This window comes from Amyelois transitella, chromosome 7, assembly GCF_032362555.1.
Source record: "Amyelois transitella isolate CPQ chromosome 7, ilAmyTran1.1, whole genome shotgun sequence".
Classification (NCBI taxonomy): Eukaryota; Metazoa; Arthropoda; class Insecta; order Lepidoptera; family Pyralidae; genus Amyelois; species Amyelois transitella.
The window spans coordinates 4,825,203-4,848,011 of record NC_083510.1 but is presented as its reverse complement, the minus strand read 5'-3'; the positions used below and the strand labels follow the sequence as shown (position 1 = coordinate 4,848,011).

The 22,809-nt window shown below is 33.7% G+C and overlaps 3 protein-coding genes across 6 annotated transcripts; 1 reads left to right on the top strand and 2 right to left on the bottom strand.

Annotated features, from left to right (window-relative positions):
* Positions 1-11,371: 11,371 nt before the first annotated feature.
* On the bottom strand, positions 11,372-14,120 carry LOC106132602 (GTPase Era, mitochondrial). Its single transcript, XM_013332055.2, has 5 exons — positions 13,764-14,120; positions 13,545-13,669; positions 12,804-12,978; positions 12,222-12,431; positions 11,372-11,935 (listed from the first exon to the last, which is right to left on the bottom strand). Exons 1-5 carry the CDS (start codon positions 13,944-13,946, stop codon positions 11,570-11,572), a joined length of 1,059 nt encoding a protein of 352 aa, XP_013187509.2. The 5' UTR covers positions 13,947-14,120; the 3' UTR covers positions 11,372-11,569.
* A 253-nt stretch (positions 14,121-14,373) lies between these two features.
* LOC106132394 (histone-lysine N-methyltransferase 2D) lies at positions 14,374-20,974 on the top strand. Of its 3 annotated transcripts, none has more exons than XM_013331803.2 (7): positions 14,374-14,632; positions 14,939-16,521; positions 16,604-16,852; positions 17,348-17,649; positions 17,814-18,380; positions 18,791-19,150; positions 19,413-20,974. In XM_013331803.2, exons 3-7 carry the CDS (start codon positions 16,606-16,608, stop codon positions 19,557-19,559), a joined length of 1,623 nt encoding a protein of 540 aa, XP_013187257.2. In that variant the 5' UTR covers positions 14,374-14,632; positions 14,939-16,521; positions 16,604-16,605; the 3' UTR covers positions 19,560-20,974. The 3 variants fall into 3 exon arrangements, with proteins under 3 accessions (XP_013187257.2, XP_013187248.2, XP_013187265.2); XM_013331794.2 differs by having other exon boundaries at positions 17,330-17,649; XM_013331811.2 differs by lacking the exons at positions 14,374-14,632; positions 14,939-16,521 and having other exon boundaries at positions 16,719-16,852; positions 17,304-17,649.
* Positions 20,100-22,507, bottom strand: LOC106132776 (mpv17-like protein 2). 2 transcript variants are annotated; one of them, XM_013332316.2, is made up of 4 exons: positions 22,374-22,507; positions 22,013-22,286; positions 21,381-21,619; positions 20,100-20,973 (listed from the first exon to the last, which is right to left on the bottom strand). In XM_013332316.2, the coding sequence occupies exons 2-4, from the start codon at positions 22,260-22,262 to the stop codon at positions 20,833-20,835; spliced, it is 630 nt and encodes a 209-aa protein (XP_013187770.2). In that variant the 5' UTR covers positions 22,263-22,286; positions 22,374-22,507; the 3' UTR covers positions 20,100-20,832. The 2 variants fall into 2 exon arrangements, with proteins under 2 accessions (XP_013187770.2, XP_013187761.2); XM_013332307.2 differs by having other exon boundaries at positions 22,013-22,495.
* Positions 22,508-22,809: the final 302 nt, after the last annotated feature.

Below are 22,809 nucleotides of genomic sequence, written 5' to 3'. Positions count from 1 at the left end.
TACTTGTTATCTGTAGCAGGCTGAAAGTTTAATATAAACAACTCATAATGCAATCCGATATAAAATATTGGAAAAGACACATGTCTTTAAAATTCAATATAGATAGAAAAGACAGCTCTTTTTACCATTATAAAGTCGAATAAGAATAGATATTGGAAACCAATTCTATATTCTTGCAACAAGGTATCAGACGAGAGCCAATTACAAGTTAATATATGTATAATATATAAAACTATAATATTTTTTTACACCCGTGGTCTGTTTGAGAGCTAGATATTGCACCAATGCAGTTACAGCTTTGCCGGCTAGGTATCGGTGCACAATTACCTAAATTAAATTTTACCGCCTTCTCCAGAACCCACGATGTTTTATTATATGACTAGTTTTAAGTGCTATTTTATTCTATAACAAGATAATGCCGCAGCTTTGCATGCATAAAATACAAATTTTATTACACGTGCCTATAAGGCTGGTTTCTGAGTAACACGTTTGATCAGCCCCAGCCATGCGCGCGCGCTTCGAATTACACTATATAGATAGATAATAGCCCTTTTTCATAGTCCTGCCGTTCAAGCGTGCGGTTGAGAATGCGCTGGTCAACGGCGCGTTATACCGGCGCGTCACTGTGAAACTAACCTAAGATGGGATGTTAGATGTTTTCTTAACCCACCAAATAAGACAGCATTTGGGCAGTACAAAATTTAATCAGATACAGATACATTACTTTTATTTAATTTTTTTTTTGTCATAATACATGTCGAATATGTTTTGCAATAATTTATTGTGCAATTATTTCGTGTAGATAGGTAAATAGATTTATAGTAAAACATTCATTTCACGTTAACCCATAACAAAGAATACACGAGTACCATTCCCTCCACTAAAATGGACATTTAAAATCTCGCAGCGAGCTGCAAATTGAAACCGTGCTAAGTGATCCGAATTAAAATCGGATAGTCGTCTGATGAAGAAGTCACGTCCGTTAATTCTTGGAAATATGAATGTAGTTCCCTCACATCGGGAGGCTTGGCACGTTGCGCCGCCCTCGGAATCACTTCCCGGCCTCACTCGCCCTGACAGTGACGTATTGTTACTCCTCTACAACATTAATGTAATGGATTTTGTTTCATGTTCCGGAAGTTATCGCATATTTCACCACGTTCTTAATTTTAACATTAAATTTTTCAGTGTGATGTTATTTATTTTTATTTTATATTTAAGTGCACCCTTTTAAGTCATATTTACACTAACATAGAAATCTATAATCCCTTACGGGGTAGAAAGAGCAAACAGTCTCGAAAAGAATAAAAGGCTGCTGCTGTTATATTTTATTTACCTACTTAAATCATATCTCAAAGAAAAGTTAAGCTAAAATCTTGTAGCAACACTTCGCCGTAGATCCTCTACGCTAAGTCGTAGACCCTCTACGCACTGTGTGAATCCGTAGTAGTAAGTTATGTTCGGAATTCTCATTCAAGTGAATAAAACAGAATAAAAGGTGTTGGTTACTGAGTCACGGTAAATTGTTGTTTATCCTCTGAGAACGCATTTTTAAACGCTCAGTCGGAAGATGCTTTGTGAGCCAACCTTTGTAAAGAGGCATGTTAATTCCAGCTTCTGTTGACTTAGCTAAGAATATTTACGTCTTATTAACTCTTGTAGTTTCCTATTACAACTTTATTTAAATCGAAACGTAGGTAAAATTTTAGCAGTCGATTAAGAGCTAATTATAACACGACAACATAATTATTGTGATTCGTAAAGATTTAATTTTGATACAGTATATACCTGACGTAACATTTTTACATATCATTTATTTACACATATAAATAGAAAACCTTTTACATTTTTGTTTATAAAGATCTAACTTGACTACTGGACTGGTTTCAAGCATAATATAACTTAGCTTATGTTCTATAACTTTTATTCTTAAAAATTTCAGAAACGAAGAACCATTCCATAGCATTGTTATAAGTAGGTACAACACCAGATACTACACCTTATATCTGATCTAAAAATAAACCGTAACACTGAAATGCTTTACTACAAAAGAATTTTTACTTTATACCGTACATACCCAAGACATCAAAGAATTGAATTACTGAGAGTTAAATTATTAACTGTGAACTTTTTATTGCTTTTCTGTTACAAAGAACCTTTATATTTAGATCAAACGCATGATTATATGTATACTTGAGAATTCCGTTGGCATATTAATTTTGTTTTACAAATACACAATCCATATTAAGTTGGTATGTGATATGTTTATATAACCTATAACATTTACATTCACTTTTATTTGATTATGCCAAATTTTACATTTGTTCCCAATCGTTTTATTTTTATTCTCAAATTGGAATACACATAAGGCAAGAAAATAGTGGTAGCTACTTCTTAATATCGCTACAGTATTTTTATTTGTCATATCAAAAAAAAATACTATTACCACTTGATACTAATTTGAGTTGAAGTCGCTTACATAAAAATTCACAAAGACAGCGCCATTCGCTTTAATAACATCGGTAAAGGAATTACACTTCTTGAACGTGTGTACAAATTGTGCGGAGGCGAAATGAGAGGTAAATCCGTTTTAAACCGCAGTAGACGGGCGCCGGAGCCCCGGATCCGTCACGCGTCGCGCGAACTTAATCCCTCATCAAATCCAGATTAATTAAACGGGAGCCGACCACGATCCCAGCCAAGCCACTCACGCATACTACATACATATGTGTAAACCGTCTTATAGTTGCGTAACATTATGCTACCCAGAAAGGATTTACCATACGATTCGAAGGTCCAGTAATAGCAATGTCTGCTAATTGAAAATTTTAAACAATTAGAATTTGAATTGTGTAATTTATTCTTCCTCCAGGCGTTAATCCCGATTACATCCTTACTCATCCCATGATCTTGGATTCGGCACAGTCAGGTTTTTACTCTCCGCAACCTTTGCAGCGGAAACAAATTCATATTAGAAACTTATGCAATTTATTATCAATCAAATTATCTCTATCAGCCTGGCGCTTTTATCGGTTGCGATTACCATAAGCAAGAGCTAGGGCTACCATGGTCCGGAAGAAAGTCGGTTTAGATTTCCGTGTGATCTCTGTGACTATTAAAAGGGAAACCTTAAACAACTTGCATAATCGATAACTATTCATAATGGCTTCCATCCATAATGTATACCTAAACATTCAACTGGGTGAAAATGTACAGGTTTCCTTACGAAGTTATCCCTCAATATAAGAGCATCATCACTTAAACACATCTCGTATGTAAATGAGAAAAGTCATTGATACATTACTACAGTGGGATTCAAACCCTGATATTTGGAACCTTCCGATGCTCTATTTCATGTAATTAATGTAATACTGAAAATAATTTTCTTAATACAGACTCGGCAAATCAGGGAATAAAGTACTTGAGATAGTATGCGGTTCTCATTCTTGGATGAAATTTAGTAGAGTTCATCTGTAATACGAACAGACTGCTAGTACGGGTAATGAATTTTCATGTTCGGGTAGAATCTCTTGGAGTGTGAATAGCACTCTGAGCTGAAGTAGTATTTTATTACCAGTAGTTATCAAAGAATAAATGTTTAAATATTTTATTGCAGTGTGCTGAATTGAGCTCACTAGATAATATGAGAGGAATTGAAGTTCATCGTCTAATAAGTTATTTATGTGCGTCATTATTAAGTTTGTTTGTTTGTAATATCTTTAGTGTACACACGAAAGAACACAAAAATACAATAAATTGTAACTTAGGGATATTATATGTAGACTGATTTTTAAAATATTGTTTATTTCAAATTCACAAAATAAATTATTTGAAACTAATCTTTTTTCTCTTTTATTTTTCATTTTCCGGATAATATATACTCAGCTGATGTTTCACTTAATATGGTATATACGAGTATACATATTCTACTTAAGATATGTACTGTTAAAAAGATTGATGTTTTTTCTTTCGGCAGCCTGCCGCCAACTTATATCTCTGTCAAAAGTTACACTGTCAGGTTTAAGTAGAAAATTTGGTATACTAACAAGACTAAAATCTAAAGAGGAAATCAGTCTTAATTCTTATAATAAATACAGCAAAAATGGGCCAAAAGATTAACAAGCTTTCAAGGCGGGTGTACGTAATACAATCAAAACTTTTGATGAATTTTCCCAAAACTGTCTTTGTTTCCCCTTTCTGTCCAAGTTAAATAATAAAATCTACAGCGGAACCCTCCATCTGAGTCCTATAAGAAGTTTCTCTTGAAAAAGTAACATGATAAAAATTTTATCCACTTTATTTCATCTGTCAAAAAATTTAAACCCGTGCGTGCGCTATGTTACTTATGACGAAATCCCACCCACGCTTCCACCCACTCCGAATAGCGAATTCACCGAAACATTTTGAGACATAAAGTATTATATTACATTTTACACATATAATAAATTAGGATATCGTCTGTGTGCCAAGGTTTATGCAAATCCGCTCGACTGTTTGAGAAGGGTAAATAGAATATGATGTACTTCAAGATAGGACGTGAAAAGATTTCCTTAGTACTTAAAGCTACATTAACTACATTTATCAATTTATAATATTCACGTACTTAGTTTAATATACCCCTTCATGCGTAATTTATCGGTCAAATTAAAAAAGGAAAAGATTAACTGGTGGCCGTAGCTTTTTTCCACCATTGGATATATTGATTCATTGGGTAAAAAAGCGGCCAATCCTTTTTATCTTTTAAAATATATCTTTAAAGTGTGGTCTAACAAATGAGGTGAAGAGAATAACTGTCACCACAGGAGTAATCGCTTAAACCTGAGACATTTTAACGGGAGTTTGTAGTAAATAATGTTTCAAACACATTTCGCGTAGGAAATCTTAGTTCTTCGCGACTCCAGTCTCGCTGCCATTAATTGCCCATATCGTGTGATTTATGACACGGCACTAAGCGATGCAGCGAGAGGGTTACAATGAATCACGGAACCGTCGTGAGACGTGTTCCTCAATGCTGATGAAAGATGACGATGTCGGAGAAATGTATTAAGACATTTAGTTCATGTTGATACTTAAATGTTTATCTATATTATATACTAAATTCGGACGTTTCGAAATGATTATGTGTAATTCAGACAGTGGAATAGCACAAAGGACATTATAAAAAGCTACTTCACTCGTCAGAATGAGTAACTTAATCATTTGGAACGTCAGAATTTAGTCAAGTGGAAAACTAGCTGTATCAGACTTAAATTCTAATATGATTTTTTATTGGTTAATTGATACTTATAAAAAAGGTCACAAAAACAAGGTATTTTATTCTAAGGAAATGAAAACCCTGCGATTCCAGTTACGCTGTCATTAATTGCCCATATCGTGTGATTTATAAAATGGCTGAACTGATGCAGCGAGAGAGTTACAATAAGGAATCACAAGTCGCAAGTGTACTTAGACATATTTAGGAAGGAATAAAGTATAATATCTCAAGTTAATAGTGGGTTATTATTTACCAAAGGATCTGTCGTTTATTTTCAGTCACTCGTTCACAAATTATAGTCATTTAGTTAGTTATTATATGGACTTATTTTGACGACAGCCATTCTGTCACTCTTCGCGAACCTCTATTTTCATACGTCGCGTGGGTTCATCCCCGGATCAGTGAGAAGAATTTATTGAGAGTGTTTACTCGCGGAAGAGGAAATACGCAATCTCAGGATTCTTGCATTCTGTCCCTCATAATTTTACGATTATCCCTATTTTTCTTAGTATGTAAAAATAAATACAAGTGGGAAATATAAGAGAAATTTAGAATAGTAAACATTTAAAGCAATTTGATGTAACAAGGAATACAGTTGTTAAAAAATCAATAATTACACAAGACTATTTGGTAGGTACTTAGATAATTAAGACTTGAATATAAAATTAATATTTAATTTAGTATAAGCCTATGAATATGGATATGAAAACCTACACATTTTGCTCTGATTGTAAGCTATTAAATTAATGTTTTAACCTCAATCTGCATAGCTCTGAATGTTCCATGAAACCATCTAGAAGTCGTCGTAAAATTTTACGAGCATTATGGAACATACCAAGAATAAGCATACGCCTATAGATCATGCGATTACGATATTTATTAGAATAATTCCTACAATAAAATGAATAAATAGTTATATCAATATAACGCTTGAAGTAATAGTTAGCTACTTAGTTCATCTAGCTGTAACTTTTTAACCACCCTTATTTAGCTGAAGACAGATATGGCGAAACCAATAACATTGCAAAACCCTAAAAAGGCTGATACTTCTGAAATATACAACTTCAGTTTTTCTGCTAGCGAATCTATATTTCGTATGTAATGAACCGGTAAGAACGCTCGTACGGTAGATCTCGTACGTGGGTTTGGCAATACGCCACATAGCGCTGTGAAGTAATATGCACTGCTTGACCTAGGATGCCCTACGGGGTTATTGACTACCTTCCCACTTTTCAAGATAAAGCAAAAGACATGGGCTTTGTCAAGATTGGAGGATAGTGAAGTGGTGAATCTTAATACTTATGTCGTCGAGAGTCAGTGAATCTTATAACTTAGTGATTAAATTGGTAAGTTGGTAGTACATCGCCCAATAGATGGTAAGCCGGTCTTTTGATTGAATTTGAAGCAACTGGCGCCCACATTATTTACATAACTAAGTATTAATGAATATAGGGTGACAACAAATATGTCTTTTGATTGTCAAGAAATTTTAAATTATTAATTAGAAATATTCTTTAACTGTGGTCAAGTTCACAATCCTATAATCTCAAAAGAGAAGCATCAAGAAGTGTTAAAATTAAAGTTTCGAAAAACCTCTAACAGTTTGGTGGTAATTCTTAGCTTCAAATGCTACGCTCCTTTATTTCATTGACATTGGAAATAAGGTAGGGAACAATATAATGTCATATTTTCGTCATCATCTATCAAAATGTTATAAAGTAAAGCATTAAAGGTCAATACGATTAAGCTTTCTCCCCCAGTAACATTATTAATTACACGAAGATAAGGTAACACGTCAACAACTTTGAAATATTCTATAACGGCATTTGATACCAACCCACGCGCGGTTTTCCATCGAGGCTCATTATATTTATCTGCTGTAAACAACTATTTTATAACCCAATTTTCGTCTTCAGCCCAAATGTTGAGGACTATCGAAATAACCGCTTTTTTAAACACCAACGAAACATTGAAGGCACGTTCTAATTTTGAAGGGTCTGCCTATGTGTGTCTTTGGTTTATTGAACATTTTATGATGTTTAATTAGCTCACGTAAGGAGATTCGCTACGCTCACAATTACTTGTTAATAACACAGCAACAACATTAGACCATTATTATAACATCTTCTAGCGGCGCGGCCTTCCTTGCTCTGTGATAGCAAATTGCCCTTTATACATATATCCGGTTCGACATAAACGGCACCACTTGTGTCCCCAACACAACCCGCGGGGCTGCGGTTTGTGGCCGGTAAAAATGAAATTGTATTAATAAAATGAAAAACAGGAAACTCTGCTTATCAAAGTTGCCAAAGCCCTAGTGAATGGACGTTTTTCCGGCGCGGGCGTTCCGGTGCTTTGTTATGTTTGTGTTTTAAACTTAATTCGCTTGTTTACAAAGACGCCTGCAGTTCGTAATATCTATCTGAATAAATGAATGAAAAAAAAATCGAATTCGTTTATTGGAACACAATAAGATTTAGCACATACATAAAATCTTGACTCTTTCTCATAGGGAAAGGCATAGACCACATCTTTCTACTCAACGCGATCCCTGCATACTTCTGCGACACAATAAGTTGGTTCACACACATTTGTCTGTGCTGTAACAATAGCTATCGAATTATACTCACCTAGTTAGATTTTCAAAATTGATTGGCATTGGTAGACTCAATTAGTTGCCTATCATAAGATTTCATAAAGGAAGTTTTGTAGTATTTGACCCATTTGTAGGTACCTATAAACCTATGTTCGCGAATTCTGAATCTCAAATATAACTACGTCATATCATAGGTACCCAACCTTGGATTAACTATATTTAACCGTCAATTTCTCAGGTCCACGCTTCCAATTGAGATAAATCTCAGAGATATGTCTTCCAGAACACACATTATGAGGAAATATCGCAGGGTGATGGAGAAAATGAACTCGCGTGTTTCAGTTGTGGGGACAATTTATTATCGTGCGATACCAATCGTTGGTCATGAGAAAATTGAGCAACGCTGGTCCGATAGACAGAACAGAGATAATAAATTACTAATTCTTTGGGTTGTGCATTTCATTTGATACAATGATGTCTTGTCTACGTTATATTTTAAGCATAGGTAACTATGTTTATTATTTAAAACAATTTTTGTCTGGCATTTAGCTCGCGCTAAATAGGAAGGTAGTCATTAACTAATCGGAAATCGTATAAGTATCTAGTATTTTGCCAGGAGTAAAAGGTGCCTTACATTATGTTGTTAACTTATTATTAATTTGTTGTTTTTATTTGTATGTTTATGTTATCTTCTTGACCAATGGGTTTGTATTAATTGTGTATGGGTAAGATATTGAACTTGATTTCTACTTCTTCAATCGTCTCGTACGATTCTAAATGACACCTTCCTACTTATAGGTACGCATTTCACACATACCTATCCCGCGTCCCGTTACGGGTTGCATAGATCCCAATTTCTACAAGAATCGATATCATGAGCGATAAAACAGAAACATTAATACGTTTCGGTTAACCAAACCGTAAACTATTTTCACCTGCGACATTATTGCACGAAGTTGAACATTTTAGCTCGTTACTAAGCGCATTCTAAGTTGGGAGACGTGCCCGTGCACATGTGGTCGAAATTTAGACTCGCTAAGTGCATTTCTGAGAAACTATGTCGGTATGTACATCATACATCTTGGCAGACTTGCACTTGTATCCTAGTTTGTGTAAGTTTATTATTGAATTCAGAATGAAGCCCAGCAGAATTTACATAATATGGGATTAAAATAATGAGCACACGTCTACATCAATCCAGGATAAGCACTCTTTAATGGGTTGACGATATCACAGTCCTTTCATTCGCATATCTCTGGTTAGATAACTATGGTTTGTTATATGCTTGTGATCGCCGATATTAAAGCAAGATGAAAGAAATGAAGATGGCATAGAGAGCAGCTTATTCTACATAGAGGTCTGATTCGTTACAGCTATTTAATCAGGCAATTGGAACATCATTTATCTCTGATGGAAAAGCATAGCAATATCCAACGCTTATCATTAACAAATTAACATAAATTAATTCTTAGGTCATAATTATTCTATGTATGTATACCTATGCATATATTAAAGTAGGTAAAGAGCGTAGAATAAGTTTCATTTTAATTACATACCTACAATATATCTGCAACGCGCTATGAAATAAAGTAGTACCTAAGTAACATAATAGAATAAGCAGCGCAAATGAAAGGTTTAATCTTAGTAGGTACACCGGGACCCTCCTTCTCGGAAATGTTGAAATCCTTCCAGAGTAAAAGCTTTTAAGCTCTCGAGTCACAATTACTCATGTGCTCCTAAAAATTCTCGCCGACCGCTTTTTAGTCGGCGGCCTGCCATCGAACAAAAGTTTCGACTGCGTATGTAGATGAGGTACCGCTCTCGAATCTCAATCCAAAGCCGGAATATGTAATAATATTGGTATTTTCAAAGAATGAAAATTCGTAGTCTCATTTGAATTCGGAATGTTTCTACGCCACTTCTTAAAAAGATAAATTAATAGGTAGATATATTTATAGGATTAGACTCTATGTAATGTTAAGTCTTTACACTAAATGTCATATTGTAGCCTGCTGATACAAGGTTTGAAACTATATTGAATTAATAACTTCCAAAATTTATGTTTATATCTTCTTTGTCGATTCGCTCTTGTCAGAGCGGTCATGGTCACAATGGGGTCAAGGCTTTCCTCACGATCTCCCGTCAGTTTATACCTATGTGCATATAAGTAGTTAGGGTAAAAATGTATTTTAGCCATTGACGTACTATAAACAACACTTGATCGAAGATTTTAGCTTAAAAAAAAATCAAGACCTGTGAAGAAAGACGTAATGTACCTACCTATGACGCAAACATATATGAAAACGCTATTGTTCATTTGTAATGACTATCTATTAGGAATTAAAATATCAGAATGCAAATCTTTACCCAGAAACACAGGTACTTTTATTTATATTTTATTTTCTTTTCAACCTAAAACATTTTGTGAAAAGGTGAAGTCGCCTTTTGTACATTTTATGTTATGCTTAATATAGGTATGTTTTCCATTTGATGCAATTAAGTGTTTTTACACACTCAAGATAACACACGCGAAGATGTGTTACCTAAAACACTTTCAACAGTGTATCAAGAGGCACTTTAACTCACGTGCGATGTATACGATACAATCAAACAGTGAGAGCTTTTCGAGATATAAGGATTCCTCTTAACCCCGCATTCGTTGGTGGAATCATTGTTTCCCTTTGATGGACGGGACTAAATACCTTCAACAGGGCTGGAGTACCTAAATATGCCTACGATCAAATAACTTTGCTTCAACTTTCAATTCATCGTCTGTAATTGAATGCAATATTCACTATTGAGAGTCTATATCCCATACGCGTTAGACAGAGCCAACAGTCTCAAAAAGGTACCTTTAGCTGTATGTCTTAATGAGAGGATTCAGATTCAAATAATGACAAGTTGCTAACCCATTGCCTAAAAGCAGCATCTCAAGTTTATTAGCCCTTCCAATCATAAAAATTATTTATTTAAAATATATATATAAATATATATATTTTTTTTAATATATATAGAAGTCACTTAGATTTTACGCCCGAGTAATCTTTATGCAGCCATTTAACGTAAAATGGGAGTTGTTTAAAGTCAATCAATAAAAGTGCCCACATTATGTCTCCACTTAACAATTCATGCTTAACAATAGAATTGTATGGAGCTCTAAAGATACTGTCTACAACTTAACCACAAAACTTTGTTAAGACTTGTTTACGGACAGTTACAGTTTCGGTTTATGTGATGGCGGCCCCCAACTTGTATTTAGTTGCTAACACACACCACCCAAACGGCCCTACTTTACAATGAACGAGTGACGACGTTTACTGCCTTCGAGAAAATGATATCATTTCCGCACCTCCCAACGGAAGGCTCGTGCTTTGAATTTAAAGTTTCAGTTTGAGTGTAAACTGTATGGATGTATTTCATTCAAAACTTGAAATTAATATGATTGACCGCTATTTCAATTTTACAATATATATATGTACAAAAGAAGACATTTTATTTAAAACTTTATTGCACACAAAAAAATTTACAAAGGGCGGACTTAATGACTTTTGGCATTTTCTACCAGTCTACCAGGTGACCAAATAGAAAAACTTTTGTATCCCACCTAGTCCTACCGGTATTATACCGCAAGTGTAGCATTGCGTGCGCTTGTTGATGGTAAAATCACTAAAATAACTGGTAACATTTATAAAAATCTATATTAACAATGAAAGTAACATTTACGCTTCAGGTTTGTGTCTCACATTCAGGTTTATATCTATTACAACTAGTTTCTTAAAAAGCTCTACTAGATCGTTTCTGACACAAGATTTGATTTGGTTCAATCTTCCTCCTCCAGCCCCACTTATCAATTTGAGAATCCGCTCAGAAGGACATTCGACTGACACAGAACAAACAATTTTGTCTTCTTTTGAATCGTCATAGTATTCCAGGGCAGTTTTCAGATTATAAGGAATTTCTTGTGATAGAAAATCCAGAAACTTTGCTCTAACTGCTTCTTCTATAAGTGACTCTGGAGTTTGGTCTGTCCAATCGTCTGAAGAATAGTGAAGAGAAGCTGTCTTCGCATTGCCAATCAGGTAATCCTGTAAAAAATTTAAAACATTTTATTAGCTTACCATAATAGTGAAAAAACAATTGAAAATGTGTCTTATTCATAGGTGACGAAAAGTTAATGAGGTAAATGGAGATTTCAACCTCAGAATAAATTTAAAAGTATTCTTCATATTTCATTTTGACCAAAACTCAATCTCTAACTGTTACAATGTTTAGTTGTAGAGTACTGCTAAAATTAATATTATTAATTATTCTACTGCAGTGTCTTATTTAGTACACCAAGGTGGAATAAGCTTCCGAAAGATTACTACAAACCTTTATTTCTTTAACGCCATCTCCATTCAATGCTGACACTAAAAAGACATCAGAAAAGTGGCTATATCCCTTAATTTTTTCTTCATTGTCATTCCTTCTATTCTTATAAATATGTCTTTTTCCTTCAGGTATTCGGTTGCCAGCTATTTGACCATTAGTAAGGCTTTTTATAATAGACAATAACTGCTTTTTGGATTTTAATCTATCAACCTGCAACAATCCAACAATCTCAGTTAGCGTTTTATATGGTGCCATGAGCCACTATGAGTAAGGCCGTACAGATCCTTTATTTTAATAGACAGTCTAACTTAGGCAGTTCAGCATTGTAATCATGAAGAGACCCTAGGGAGGACAGGGAGATGAGGTATAAAGGATGCATAATGAACTTTTAACAAAGTTTTGATTTCTTTCAAAGGGACTGTTATTATTTTAATAATAATCTTGATATGGTCTACCTAGATCTATAGAGATATAATGCATGTATGTGTTAAAAACCAAAGGTATACATACATATGGCTGTCATACCTTTCATGGAACCAATATTAAGGATCCCTGATTTTTAAGGACACAATAGATACCTACTTTGTTCAGAATTAAGAAACTAGGTATATCTTTAACTCCCTCCAGCATATCGATAACATCTCTATGAATAGTGTCTTGTGTGAAGCGATTAGCAACATCATGAACCACACCTATGACATTGGCACATCTCAGACTTTTATGGCAGGCTTTCATCATGGATTCTGGCAATAAATATCTGGAAATAGTAAGAAATTGTCTTTATCATTATCCTAATATTTTATTTATAATAATAGTGTAAAGACTTGAAAAACTGAATAGATTTTGTACATAAATATTTCACACAGAATTTTTCTGTTTCATTCCAAGCACTTTAAAATAGGACCACTCCTTGGATCTATCTTACCCATGATTGTCGTAAAAGACAATTAAGGAATAGGTTAATACAGCTGAAAGTGGCCTTTCAGTCTTTGTGAGACGTGATTATATATATGTATGTATAGAACAGACTGTCAAAGAGGATACTATTATTTCTGGAAATTCCCATAGAAGCAGTGCCCTGTCTACAACAGAACTTGAATATAAGAAAAATACTCATTGCTACTTATCTTCATACAAAAGTACTGATATTGACTGTAAAGTACTGACTACAAACAAAAAGGTGAGGATGTACCCGGGACTGATGTCCAAAAGATGATACTCATATTGATAAATAAAATGCATATCAAATCACAAATTTTATGATTAATATTATTAAGCAAAACCATGCCTATTAGGTCGAAAATCACATTTAAAATGCCTTACTTTTTTTGTTCCCTCTCAGTCACTACACCTGGAGTATCAATAAATATAATTTGAGTATTGTTTTCAAAACACATTGCTCTAATCATCTTGGTTGTAGTGTGCACTTTGTTAGATGCGGCACAAATCTGAAATTAAACAATAAAAAAATATCAAATATCTTAAATACATATAATCTGGTGTGTCTATACCTGTAAGTTCTTAGGTACAGTTAATTCTTACCTTTCTATCCACAATATTATTTATCAATGTGCTTTTTCCAGAGTTTGGAGCACCAATGATAGCTACGTTAACCACTTTAGTAACATGTTTTTCTTTTAATTGTTGTGGTTGAGACGAATAACTTATTCGAATACATTTAAATGGGCTGGGGGATAGTAAACGGAATATAAAATGAGTAAACATACTAGGGCACAATAGCTCAAATAGTTACAGGCTCTCTACATTTATCTACTTTCTGATAGATTTACAAACACAAAATGAGATAAATTACGAATCATATAATAAATGCTCAAACTGCAAGGAAAATACAAACGTTATAATCACAAACTAAATTGGTTATAATCATTCATTCGCAAATTGTCTTATTTTCCCGTTAAGACAGACAACATTATTTTTTACCTGTTAAGCAAGGCAGGCATAGAAAACATAAAATTGCGGGTTCGTATTCGTAGGCGCGAAGAACGATGGTATTTTAGCATGGGAATTCTTAAGTTAAATTTTTCTCTAGCGATAATCTGATATCTCCTGTCCTATCCAAAGAGTAGGTACAGCTTGGCAAGAATGTCCTGAAACGGAACTAAATTTTTTGTACACTGGCAATACTCGTTTATGTCACGTGACTTGAGTACTTGATGTGTCAGTCCATGGTCATTTCTGTGTTCAGTGAACGGTTATTAGTGCTTTTTCCCAAGTTTTACCGACTTTAACTTATGATAAATAAAATATGTCTCATATAAAAAGAAATACAGTTCGCAGTTCTGGTAGAGAAGTTATATATCAAGTCCACAAACGTTGTTTAGCTGAATCCGAAGCTGAGACGATTTTATCCGATAACAGCGATGTTTACACAAGAGCAGTTGAAATGACCGGTACGTTGTGATGTTATTTAATCAACCTCGTAATATTTGACGTATTGTATGCATTATATAACTCTCAAAAGAAAAATAAAATTAAAAAAATTCGAGGTTATGTTTACAAAATGCAGAGGGAATTATAGCGCATTCCAGACAGTTTGATACTTTTGGTTAACTTTATGCTTATACTGACTGTATTACTCCAAATTTTTATAGAAACCTAGATATAGTGCATAATTAACGTATTTTAGGAAAAATTAAATATTATTATATTTTTGCTAAAATTTGGATATAGGTATAAATTTAATTTCAATTTTCTAGGCAGTAGCTGACCAAGCGTTTGCATCTATTTCTGCCGAAGAGTGGAGAAATTCTTGCAGCCATATCATGAAAATAGAAAAAGAATATTATAAACGACGGCAGACGCTATACAAAGACATAGACAGACTTGAAATAAACCTGCAAGATGACTGTAGTAGTATGAGCGATTCCTCTAACCTAGACGAGGATGAGAATTTTGGAGAAGGTACGAGCCAAGACACAGAACATTTATCTGATGTTGAAGTTTTAGAAGAAAGTCTTCTGACGTCAGACTGAATAAATAATTTAATTCTTTGAATTTTGTTAGTTTTATTACTTGCTCCCTATACCTGGTAATCATCATCATCTGAGTTTAGATAATTATCTAGGAACTCCAGGTAGCAAACAACTTAATAAATAAAATAAAATAAAACGTGCAGGATTCAAACCTGCGAGGTTAGACTTAAGTACGGTCAGAATAACGGAGGGAAGAACAAACTAAATATATTTTTAAAAAAATATTCTATCAAAATTATTTTTGTCGCAGTATATGGGGTTACCACATTACACGACAGTGGCGCCCCTATTATTGTCACGACTTTCTTGTCAAGCTGTACATATGTCATCACTGCGTTTTCAGAGTCGGGAATTCCATCCAAAAAAAAAGAAAATACTTTAGAATAAAACAAACAATGTAGAACTATCATATGGAAATGCCGTAATTGTTCATTTTGACTCAGATATAAAAATGATGTATCTGTCCCTTTCTCACAACAGTGGTTGTACGGGAGAAAAAACATTTAGTCTTTTATCAGCACCCTCTTCATTGGCTTTGATGTACATTTGCTGCCGCATATCATAAAATGTATTTATAAAAATGTGTTTTAAAACCTATTACTATTAATCTACTTAGTTGTAGAGCTTTAGAAACTTGTAATATTCTCAATATTTCATTTTCATTGAAAACAAAATCACGGGTGCTAGTGTCGAACATAGAATCTTATCGATAAATTAGGGTCCAAGTTATGTTACTTTTTTTTCTTGGTGCCGTGTGGTCTATAAAAAAAGAATAGGAGCACTCCATCTTGTTCCTTGGGATTTTTCTTTTAGGCGACAGGCTAGCAACCTGTCACTATTTGAATCTCAATTCTATCATTAAGCCAAATAGCTCAATGTGGCTTATCAGTCTTTTCAAGACTGTTGGCTCTGTCTACCCCGCAAGGGATATAGACGTGATTATATGTATGTATTTTTTCTCGTCTTTGTTAACAATCTTGATTCACTCATCCAACTATAAAATATTATGGACTGAATGAACAAGTGAACATCTCTAGTCCGCCATGTTGGTTTCCCGGTTTGTTTATTTAGGTATGTAGGAAAAGTACATTCATATGGCACTTCCATTATAAGATAGTTCTTCAGAGCAGAGATCCTGTCCACATCCTGTTCGCTGCCGCTGCCTCGGGAGTTGATTTGATTCTTTAACTTTAGCCATAATTAAAATAAATTAATTTGATATTTACAGGGTCTATATAATCCCATTGCTTATTAAGTATAAAACCTAGCTGCTGTAGGAATTAATTCGCCGGCATGATTTTACCCAGGTAATAAGTCATAAAATTTTGCAAATTTTCATTTCTGTAAGTCCTTACAAAATGCTTAAATTCATCAAATCATTACTTCCAGAAATGTCAGAGATAAAGTATAAACAACAGATACTTGCTGCAATTGACCACTTGCGCTCGCGTAAATCACGTCCAGATTTATATAGAATTTGCAAGTTTATGTCAAAGTGTTATAAAGTTACTCCAAAGGATACAAAAGCTGATCTAAAACGTTGCATAAAAGAGAAGAGCATAATCAAAGTAGATTACAAGGATAATGTAAGCTACAGAAACGCTGCTAAGTGGCGCAAAAAATCAAGTCAAAGTAACAGTAAGTACAAAGTTTACCTTCTCAATAAATTATTTTAAGGAAAACATTGTGAAGAAACTGAGTATTTTATTTAACTGAATGTACTATACCGTATGCCTACAAAAACATTACCACCTGTCCTGAAAAACCAATACCACAGGGGGTCAAGTTTTACTATAGATGACTGTGTGCCATACCTATTAAAAGCTTAGATCAGCTCACTTTAGCAGTTCAGATAATTAAGATTTGGGAATCGATAATCGAGTTGGGCGAGGAGTCAACTCACATATTGCTGGCATGGTATTATCTCAAGTAGGTGTGATGCAAATTGCTCCTTGAGGTAAGCTGACCTTCCCACTTTTGCATCATGGTCATAGTGGCAGTGATTTTCTCTCCCACCTGTAAAAACCTAAAGATGATGTTAAAATTTTAAATTTAACTTTAATATTTTATTATTTCTTTGTGCATGCAGCTTGACCTTTTATTCTTGTTTCGAAGATTACTCTTGTAATACAGAGATGGCGAGTACATCAGCATCAAGTGAACGGAGAATAATAACTTCTGCCATTGCTACCCTCATATATCAAGACCAAAGCTTCTTAGAAAATGGGATTTCATTTGATGACTTGGTCAAAGCTGCAGTTGCTCAAGAATCAAAATATTCAAAGAAACAATTGGAGGCTATTGTTAATAAAGAATTATCATCTGGAAGCCTTGTGAAGTTGCCTAATGGCAATTTGGCTTTGGGGCCAGCAGACCATGATGGTGATAGCTCTGACAGTTTTAAATTTGAATATAATATGGACACAAATACAAAGGTTTGTATTTATTGTTGCAATGCACAATTATTTTAAAGTAGGTATTTATACAAAGCTATGTTAAAAAGTTATTAAATTTATTTCAACACGTCTCTAGCTTAATAAACTAAAATTTTTTCAATCATGTTATGAACAAGTTGTGTAATATATATATAATATTTTAGATGACATCGTCAGCCAATTCCTCATGTCGATCATCGCCCCAAAGAATGAGAGGCAGGCCAAAGAAGAGAGGGGGAGGAGCATCTAGCACTGGACTCAGTAGCAGCACTCGAAATTCAGGAGTTCGAGTTGGTGAAAGAAGAAAAATGGCCAAGAAAGTTTTTGATCCTTCAGACAATAATGTTCCAAGTAAAAGAAAAAGAGGGAGACCTGTCGGGTCTTTGAATAAAAGCACTATAAAAAAGAGACTATTGGGTGCAAATCATAGTAAACCAGATAAAGAAGGAACACCTGTATCTGAAGGTCAATTGTCACTGGAAGGTAGTGCCGATGAAATGGAAGCTGAAGAACCAATTCCTCATGAAACATCTGGAGGTGTCTGCTCAGTCTGCCACATCCAAAAACCTAGGGGATCCAGTGAGAGGCTAGTGGAATGCAAAGATTGTAACAACAAGGCTCATTTAACTTGTCTTCAGTCAGGGTCGGGTATTTTGAAACCACGCCCAGACAACACATGGCAGTGCCCACATTGCAAAACCTGCGTGGTTTGTTGTGAAACAAATGATGCTGTAAGTGTTAATTTTCTGTGTTTATCACACACATGTTATATTGCAGGAAAAAGTTACTGGCATAAATCTTTATTAAATAATTCTGCCCAAGAGATTTTACATTTAATTTATAAAAAAATAATTTGGCAATTTGAGTGTGCTAAGTCTCAATCTGCCTAATAGTAATGAACATAGTTTTCAAATCGGTTCACGCCAGCTCTAATAATTCCCATTCAATATAACCGACAATCCCTTAGAAAGAGAAGTAAAATTCCAGACTTAAGCAGGGGACTGACTTGGGGAGTCGACCCATAAATTGATGGCATGATATTATTTCATAAAATATAGCTACCAAAATATTTGGATGGAAAAAATGTCATGATAATTATTTATTATAAATATTATTTTAAATAATAATTTGTGATTTTCAGGGCGTCTTGACAGTGTGCAGTATATGCTCGGATGCATATCATGCTCTTTGCCATGCACCTCGAATTCCAGAGAGATTGAAAGCGTGGGATCATTGGGAGTGCAATAATTGTCTTGAATCACGCCCTACAGTTGTGGGGTCACCTGCAATCATTCCGAGCCAAATTGACTACAATTCACAAAATTCTCCTCCAGTAGATCCATTTCTTAAACCACACGAATTAGATAGAGCTTCATCGAAATTCGGTGATGATGTTCCAATAGATCCAAGTGTACCGGATGTTACAAACTGGACAACAGATGATGTTTATAACTATTTTATAAAACATTTGCCAGATGCAGCACCTATTTTGAAAGAGCAGGTAAGTTCATGGTAAAATATTTTGCCCTAAAAATTTTCACAGAAAAGGGGAATTTAAGTCGCGCGCGGGGCGGGGCGCTACGTTCAACACCTAGTTGATAATGTCCTGGCTAGGAACTACATGCGAATGTCTCAGTCTCAATAACCACGAACAAACAAGTGAAGATTATACAGAGTTTTTCATTCCTTTAGCTTTCCTTCCTTCCGAATCATAAAGGACATAATTAGGATATGAAATTAATAAAAAAAATATATATTTACAGGAATTCGACGGTCAAGCTGTGATAATGGCAAGAAGAGCTGATATTGTCAAGGGATTAGGACTTCCACTTGGACCTGCACTAGCATTATATCGTATTATAGTTAAACTACAGACAAGAAAAGATGATTGGACCATGTGCTGGGGCTAGAATAATATTTTATACCTACATCATAGACATTTTACCTTTTTTACATGGACATTATGTCTGTAATAATTTGATATTTAAACTATATGTATATAATGATATTTCTTACATTGACACCATTGTGTGTTACAAAAAATTATAAGTTTATTATGATTGGCCATGTTAGATTTTATGTTGTATGTAATGTATGTAACAATTCTAACTCTCATAATTTTCAATGCCAAATTTTCTTACAGCCAGATCTAATTATTTATTTGTTACATCACATTTAATATCATATACATACATATGACCAAAGTGCATTGGTGATTATGGTATTTATTAAAATTTAATTGTTGCAAGTTATCAATAGTTATGTGGGTCATATGGATAAATCAAATCTTTATTTTGTTTCTGTTTATTTACTCAAATAAGATATAAATTAAAAGAAATTAGCTTTTTATTTATTTTCCTAGATTTCCTCTCATTTATAACACATTACTGAGGTTAAGTAATGTATTCATAATACCATGGGGCCAACTATCATAGAAAAACATTAACATGTCTTAAAACAATATATTTATTTAGGATTCTTACAATAAATACAACAATAAAAGATAATTTGTATCACAATTTATCTTATGGTATCTTGCGCCCATTACAATTACTTTTTGAGGAGCACCGACATACAAAGTTTCTTATATTTAAGAAAAGCCTATCCTTACCAATGTTTCAAAGCAAATATCCTTTATGATATTCATTCATAAAAATAAAATATTCCTAAATACTAAAGCAAAATTTAATAATGAAAATTTGTTGTTACTAAAACAAGGTTTTGAGAATAATAATAAGAGTATTTTACCCACTTATTTGAAAAAGATAATTATTCATTATTCCACCTTCAAATAGAAATTAATAGGTAGGATCTGTTTTTCAACAGTCCGTTGCCATAGTTTTACTGTAGAAAACAGTAAAACGTTTAAGAAAATATTCAAATTTCAGATTTATCTTAATTTTATGAATGAACTTCATACATTACTAAAAATATCTTTTAGGATATGGTTTTTCTTTCAGAATTTTAAGAAAGTTTCAGAAAAGTTAATTTTAAGAAAGTTTTAGAAAAGGTAAATTTTAAATTCCGCAGCCACAAAAATATGTTTGTGGCCCTTCACTATTTTATTCCATAAATTGCTCCACATTAAGATAATATATCATGACGCTAAATATGTATACAATTATAAAATTTGTACTGTTATGAATATGTCTATTAAATTGTGCTATGCTTATGCAACATTAATTAGTGCTGGTCAAAATGTTTCATGTATGACAAAAATACGTTAAACACCATTGTTGCAATATTGATATAAAATACTCTGTATTCTGTTGGTAAATAGTAAAAGTTAACAAATTGTACTGGAGGCCAAAATAACCAGTCACCCTGTAACAAAAAAACTCAATTCAAATTGTATGAAATATTAATTGGACAGCTAGTGAATTATACATATAAACATAAATCACGCCTCTTTCCTGGCAGGGTAGGCAAAGACCACATCTTCACTCCACTTGCCACAATCCCGGCATACTTCTTTTGCTTCTTACATTACAAATGTTTTCAATTAACCAGGTTACCAGTTTTTCTTTTTTATAGGGGAATATGGATATTTTTTGCATGTTTGCTCCAAACATAATCTGCATTCCAGTTGCATTCTCATTGCTTCTTTAGCCAAAGTTCACCAAGGATAAGTGTAGGATAAATTGACTTATTTTAGTTATTATTTGGCTTTGTCTAAAAAATCATGTGGTTTATTAACAACGTAAATATTGTATGTTTAATGCAATACTTACCAAATAAACATATTTGAATTTTTGTCCTATTTCTTCTGTGCTTTGTGCAAAAGATTTTCTTTCAAGCACTCCCATTCCATAGAAAAAACATACAATAGTTGCTGGAGATGCAAATACTTGATCACATATTATTTTCATTGCCACAGTTTTCAGATTATTTTGGGGTAAAATTTTATCTAGTTGTATATAGTAAAAGTGATGCAAAGGTCCCACAAGTGTTCCAACTATGAACATTCTACCTGAAAATAAAACATTTCAATTACCTTTGGATTATCGGTTACATTATAAACCAGTTAAAAAAAGTGGTGTTCCACCCATATGGGTACCAGATGTTGGCATTTAGTTTCTGAATTTTTTGCGTTTTTGTAAAATTTGGTGAAAATGCTACAATTTGTTAACATGTACTATAGACAAATTTTGTAAGAACTTCTTTAAAAAAGGAACTTGTTTAGTGAAGTTTGTAGCCTTAACTTTCAAACTCCATTTTCTTAAAACTAGTCTTTTCAGAATTTATAAATTCTGTTTTTTTGTCTGATAAAGCTTATTAAAGGGATTGTTCTAGATTTGTATCTGGATTAAACTCAATACCTCCCTACTGGTACCTATATGCCCAGAATGCCACAAATGATTACCTAAACGTGCCCAGTCATATCTGTAAGGTATGATTTTAGCATGATATTCTATTTCCTGTTGTATCATGTCTCCAAGAAACATAAATCCACCAGATGTAATACTATTAGTAAACAATAAATTTTTCTTGAAAAAGAAATTAACCCCTCGACGAAAAGTAGATAACGGTCTTCTATGGGTTTGCAGCAAATTTAGGGTTTGTTTTACTCTTATACAACCTTTGGAGAACATTTTGAATATATGAAGACACATCCACTGTAAATCCTCAGCGCAAATCTGACGAAATTCAAATTAGAATTATTAATGAAGAAACTATTACATAACATGTAAAAACATACACAAACCAAAAATTATTAAACGCACTTATACTTATTAAAAATTTAAGTGACTAATTTGTAAGATTTTTCTTAAATTTAGATAATTATTTGAAAAATGCGCTCGAGGATCTCAGAAACACACAGTAGGTTCCTGCCACCACCTGTCAATCACTGCCAAGGCGAACCAGTGCTGCCAGACCAAAAATCCGATTGAGCGCTGTAAGATGTAAAAAAGCGCTCGATATCGCGCTAAAAGAACATTTTTTCTTGAATGAAATAAAGTAAACAAAAAATACTTAAGTAAAACGTTTATTTTCGAAATTAACAAAAAAGTAGCTATCGCTTGATATATTTTAATTGTCCATAGCTAAACTAGGGCCTGGTTAAGGTTCATTAGTAGTTTTGAAATATTTTTCCGATGTTCCAATCTTTCACATCAAATCGGCTGTAATTTCATAATTCGAACAATTGCGGTCTGCGAC

Coding starts and splice junctions, on each gene's coding strand:
- LOC106132394 (XM_013331794.2), top strand. CDS start 16,606: ATGTCAGAGATAAAGTATAAACAACAGATACTTGCTGCAATTGACCAC. Junction 17,650..17,813: donor ATATGGACACAAATACAAAG/GTTTGTATTTAT, acceptor ATAATATTTTAG/ATGACATCGTCAGCCAATTC. Junction 18,381..18,790: donor GTTGTGAAACAAATGATGCT/GTAAGTGTTAAT, acceptor TGTGATTTTCAG/GGCGTCTTGACAGTGTGCAG.
- LOC106132776 (XM_013332316.2), bottom strand. CDS start 22,262: ATGTGTCTTCATATATTCAAAATGTTCTCCAAAGGTTGTATAAGAGTA. Junction 21,620..22,012: donor ATATGACTGGGCACGTTTAG/GTAATCATTTGT, acceptor TTTTATTTTCAG/GTAGAATGTTCATAGTTGGA. Junction 20,974..21,380: donor AATTCAAATATGTTTATTTG/GTAAGTATTGCA, acceptor TTTTTGTTACAG/GGTGACTGGTTATTTTGGCC.
- LOC106132602 (XM_013332055.2), bottom strand. CDS start 13,946: ATGTTTACTCATTTTATATTCCGTTTACTATCCCCCAGCCCATTTAAA. Junction 13,670..13,763: donor ATAATATTGTGGATAGAAAG/GTAAGAATTAAC, acceptor GTTTAATTTCAG/ATTTGTGCCGCATCTAACAA. Junction 11,936..12,221: donor ATGGCGTTAAAGAAATAAAG/GTTTGTAGTAAT, acceptor AATTTTTTACAG/GATTACCTGATTGGCAATGC.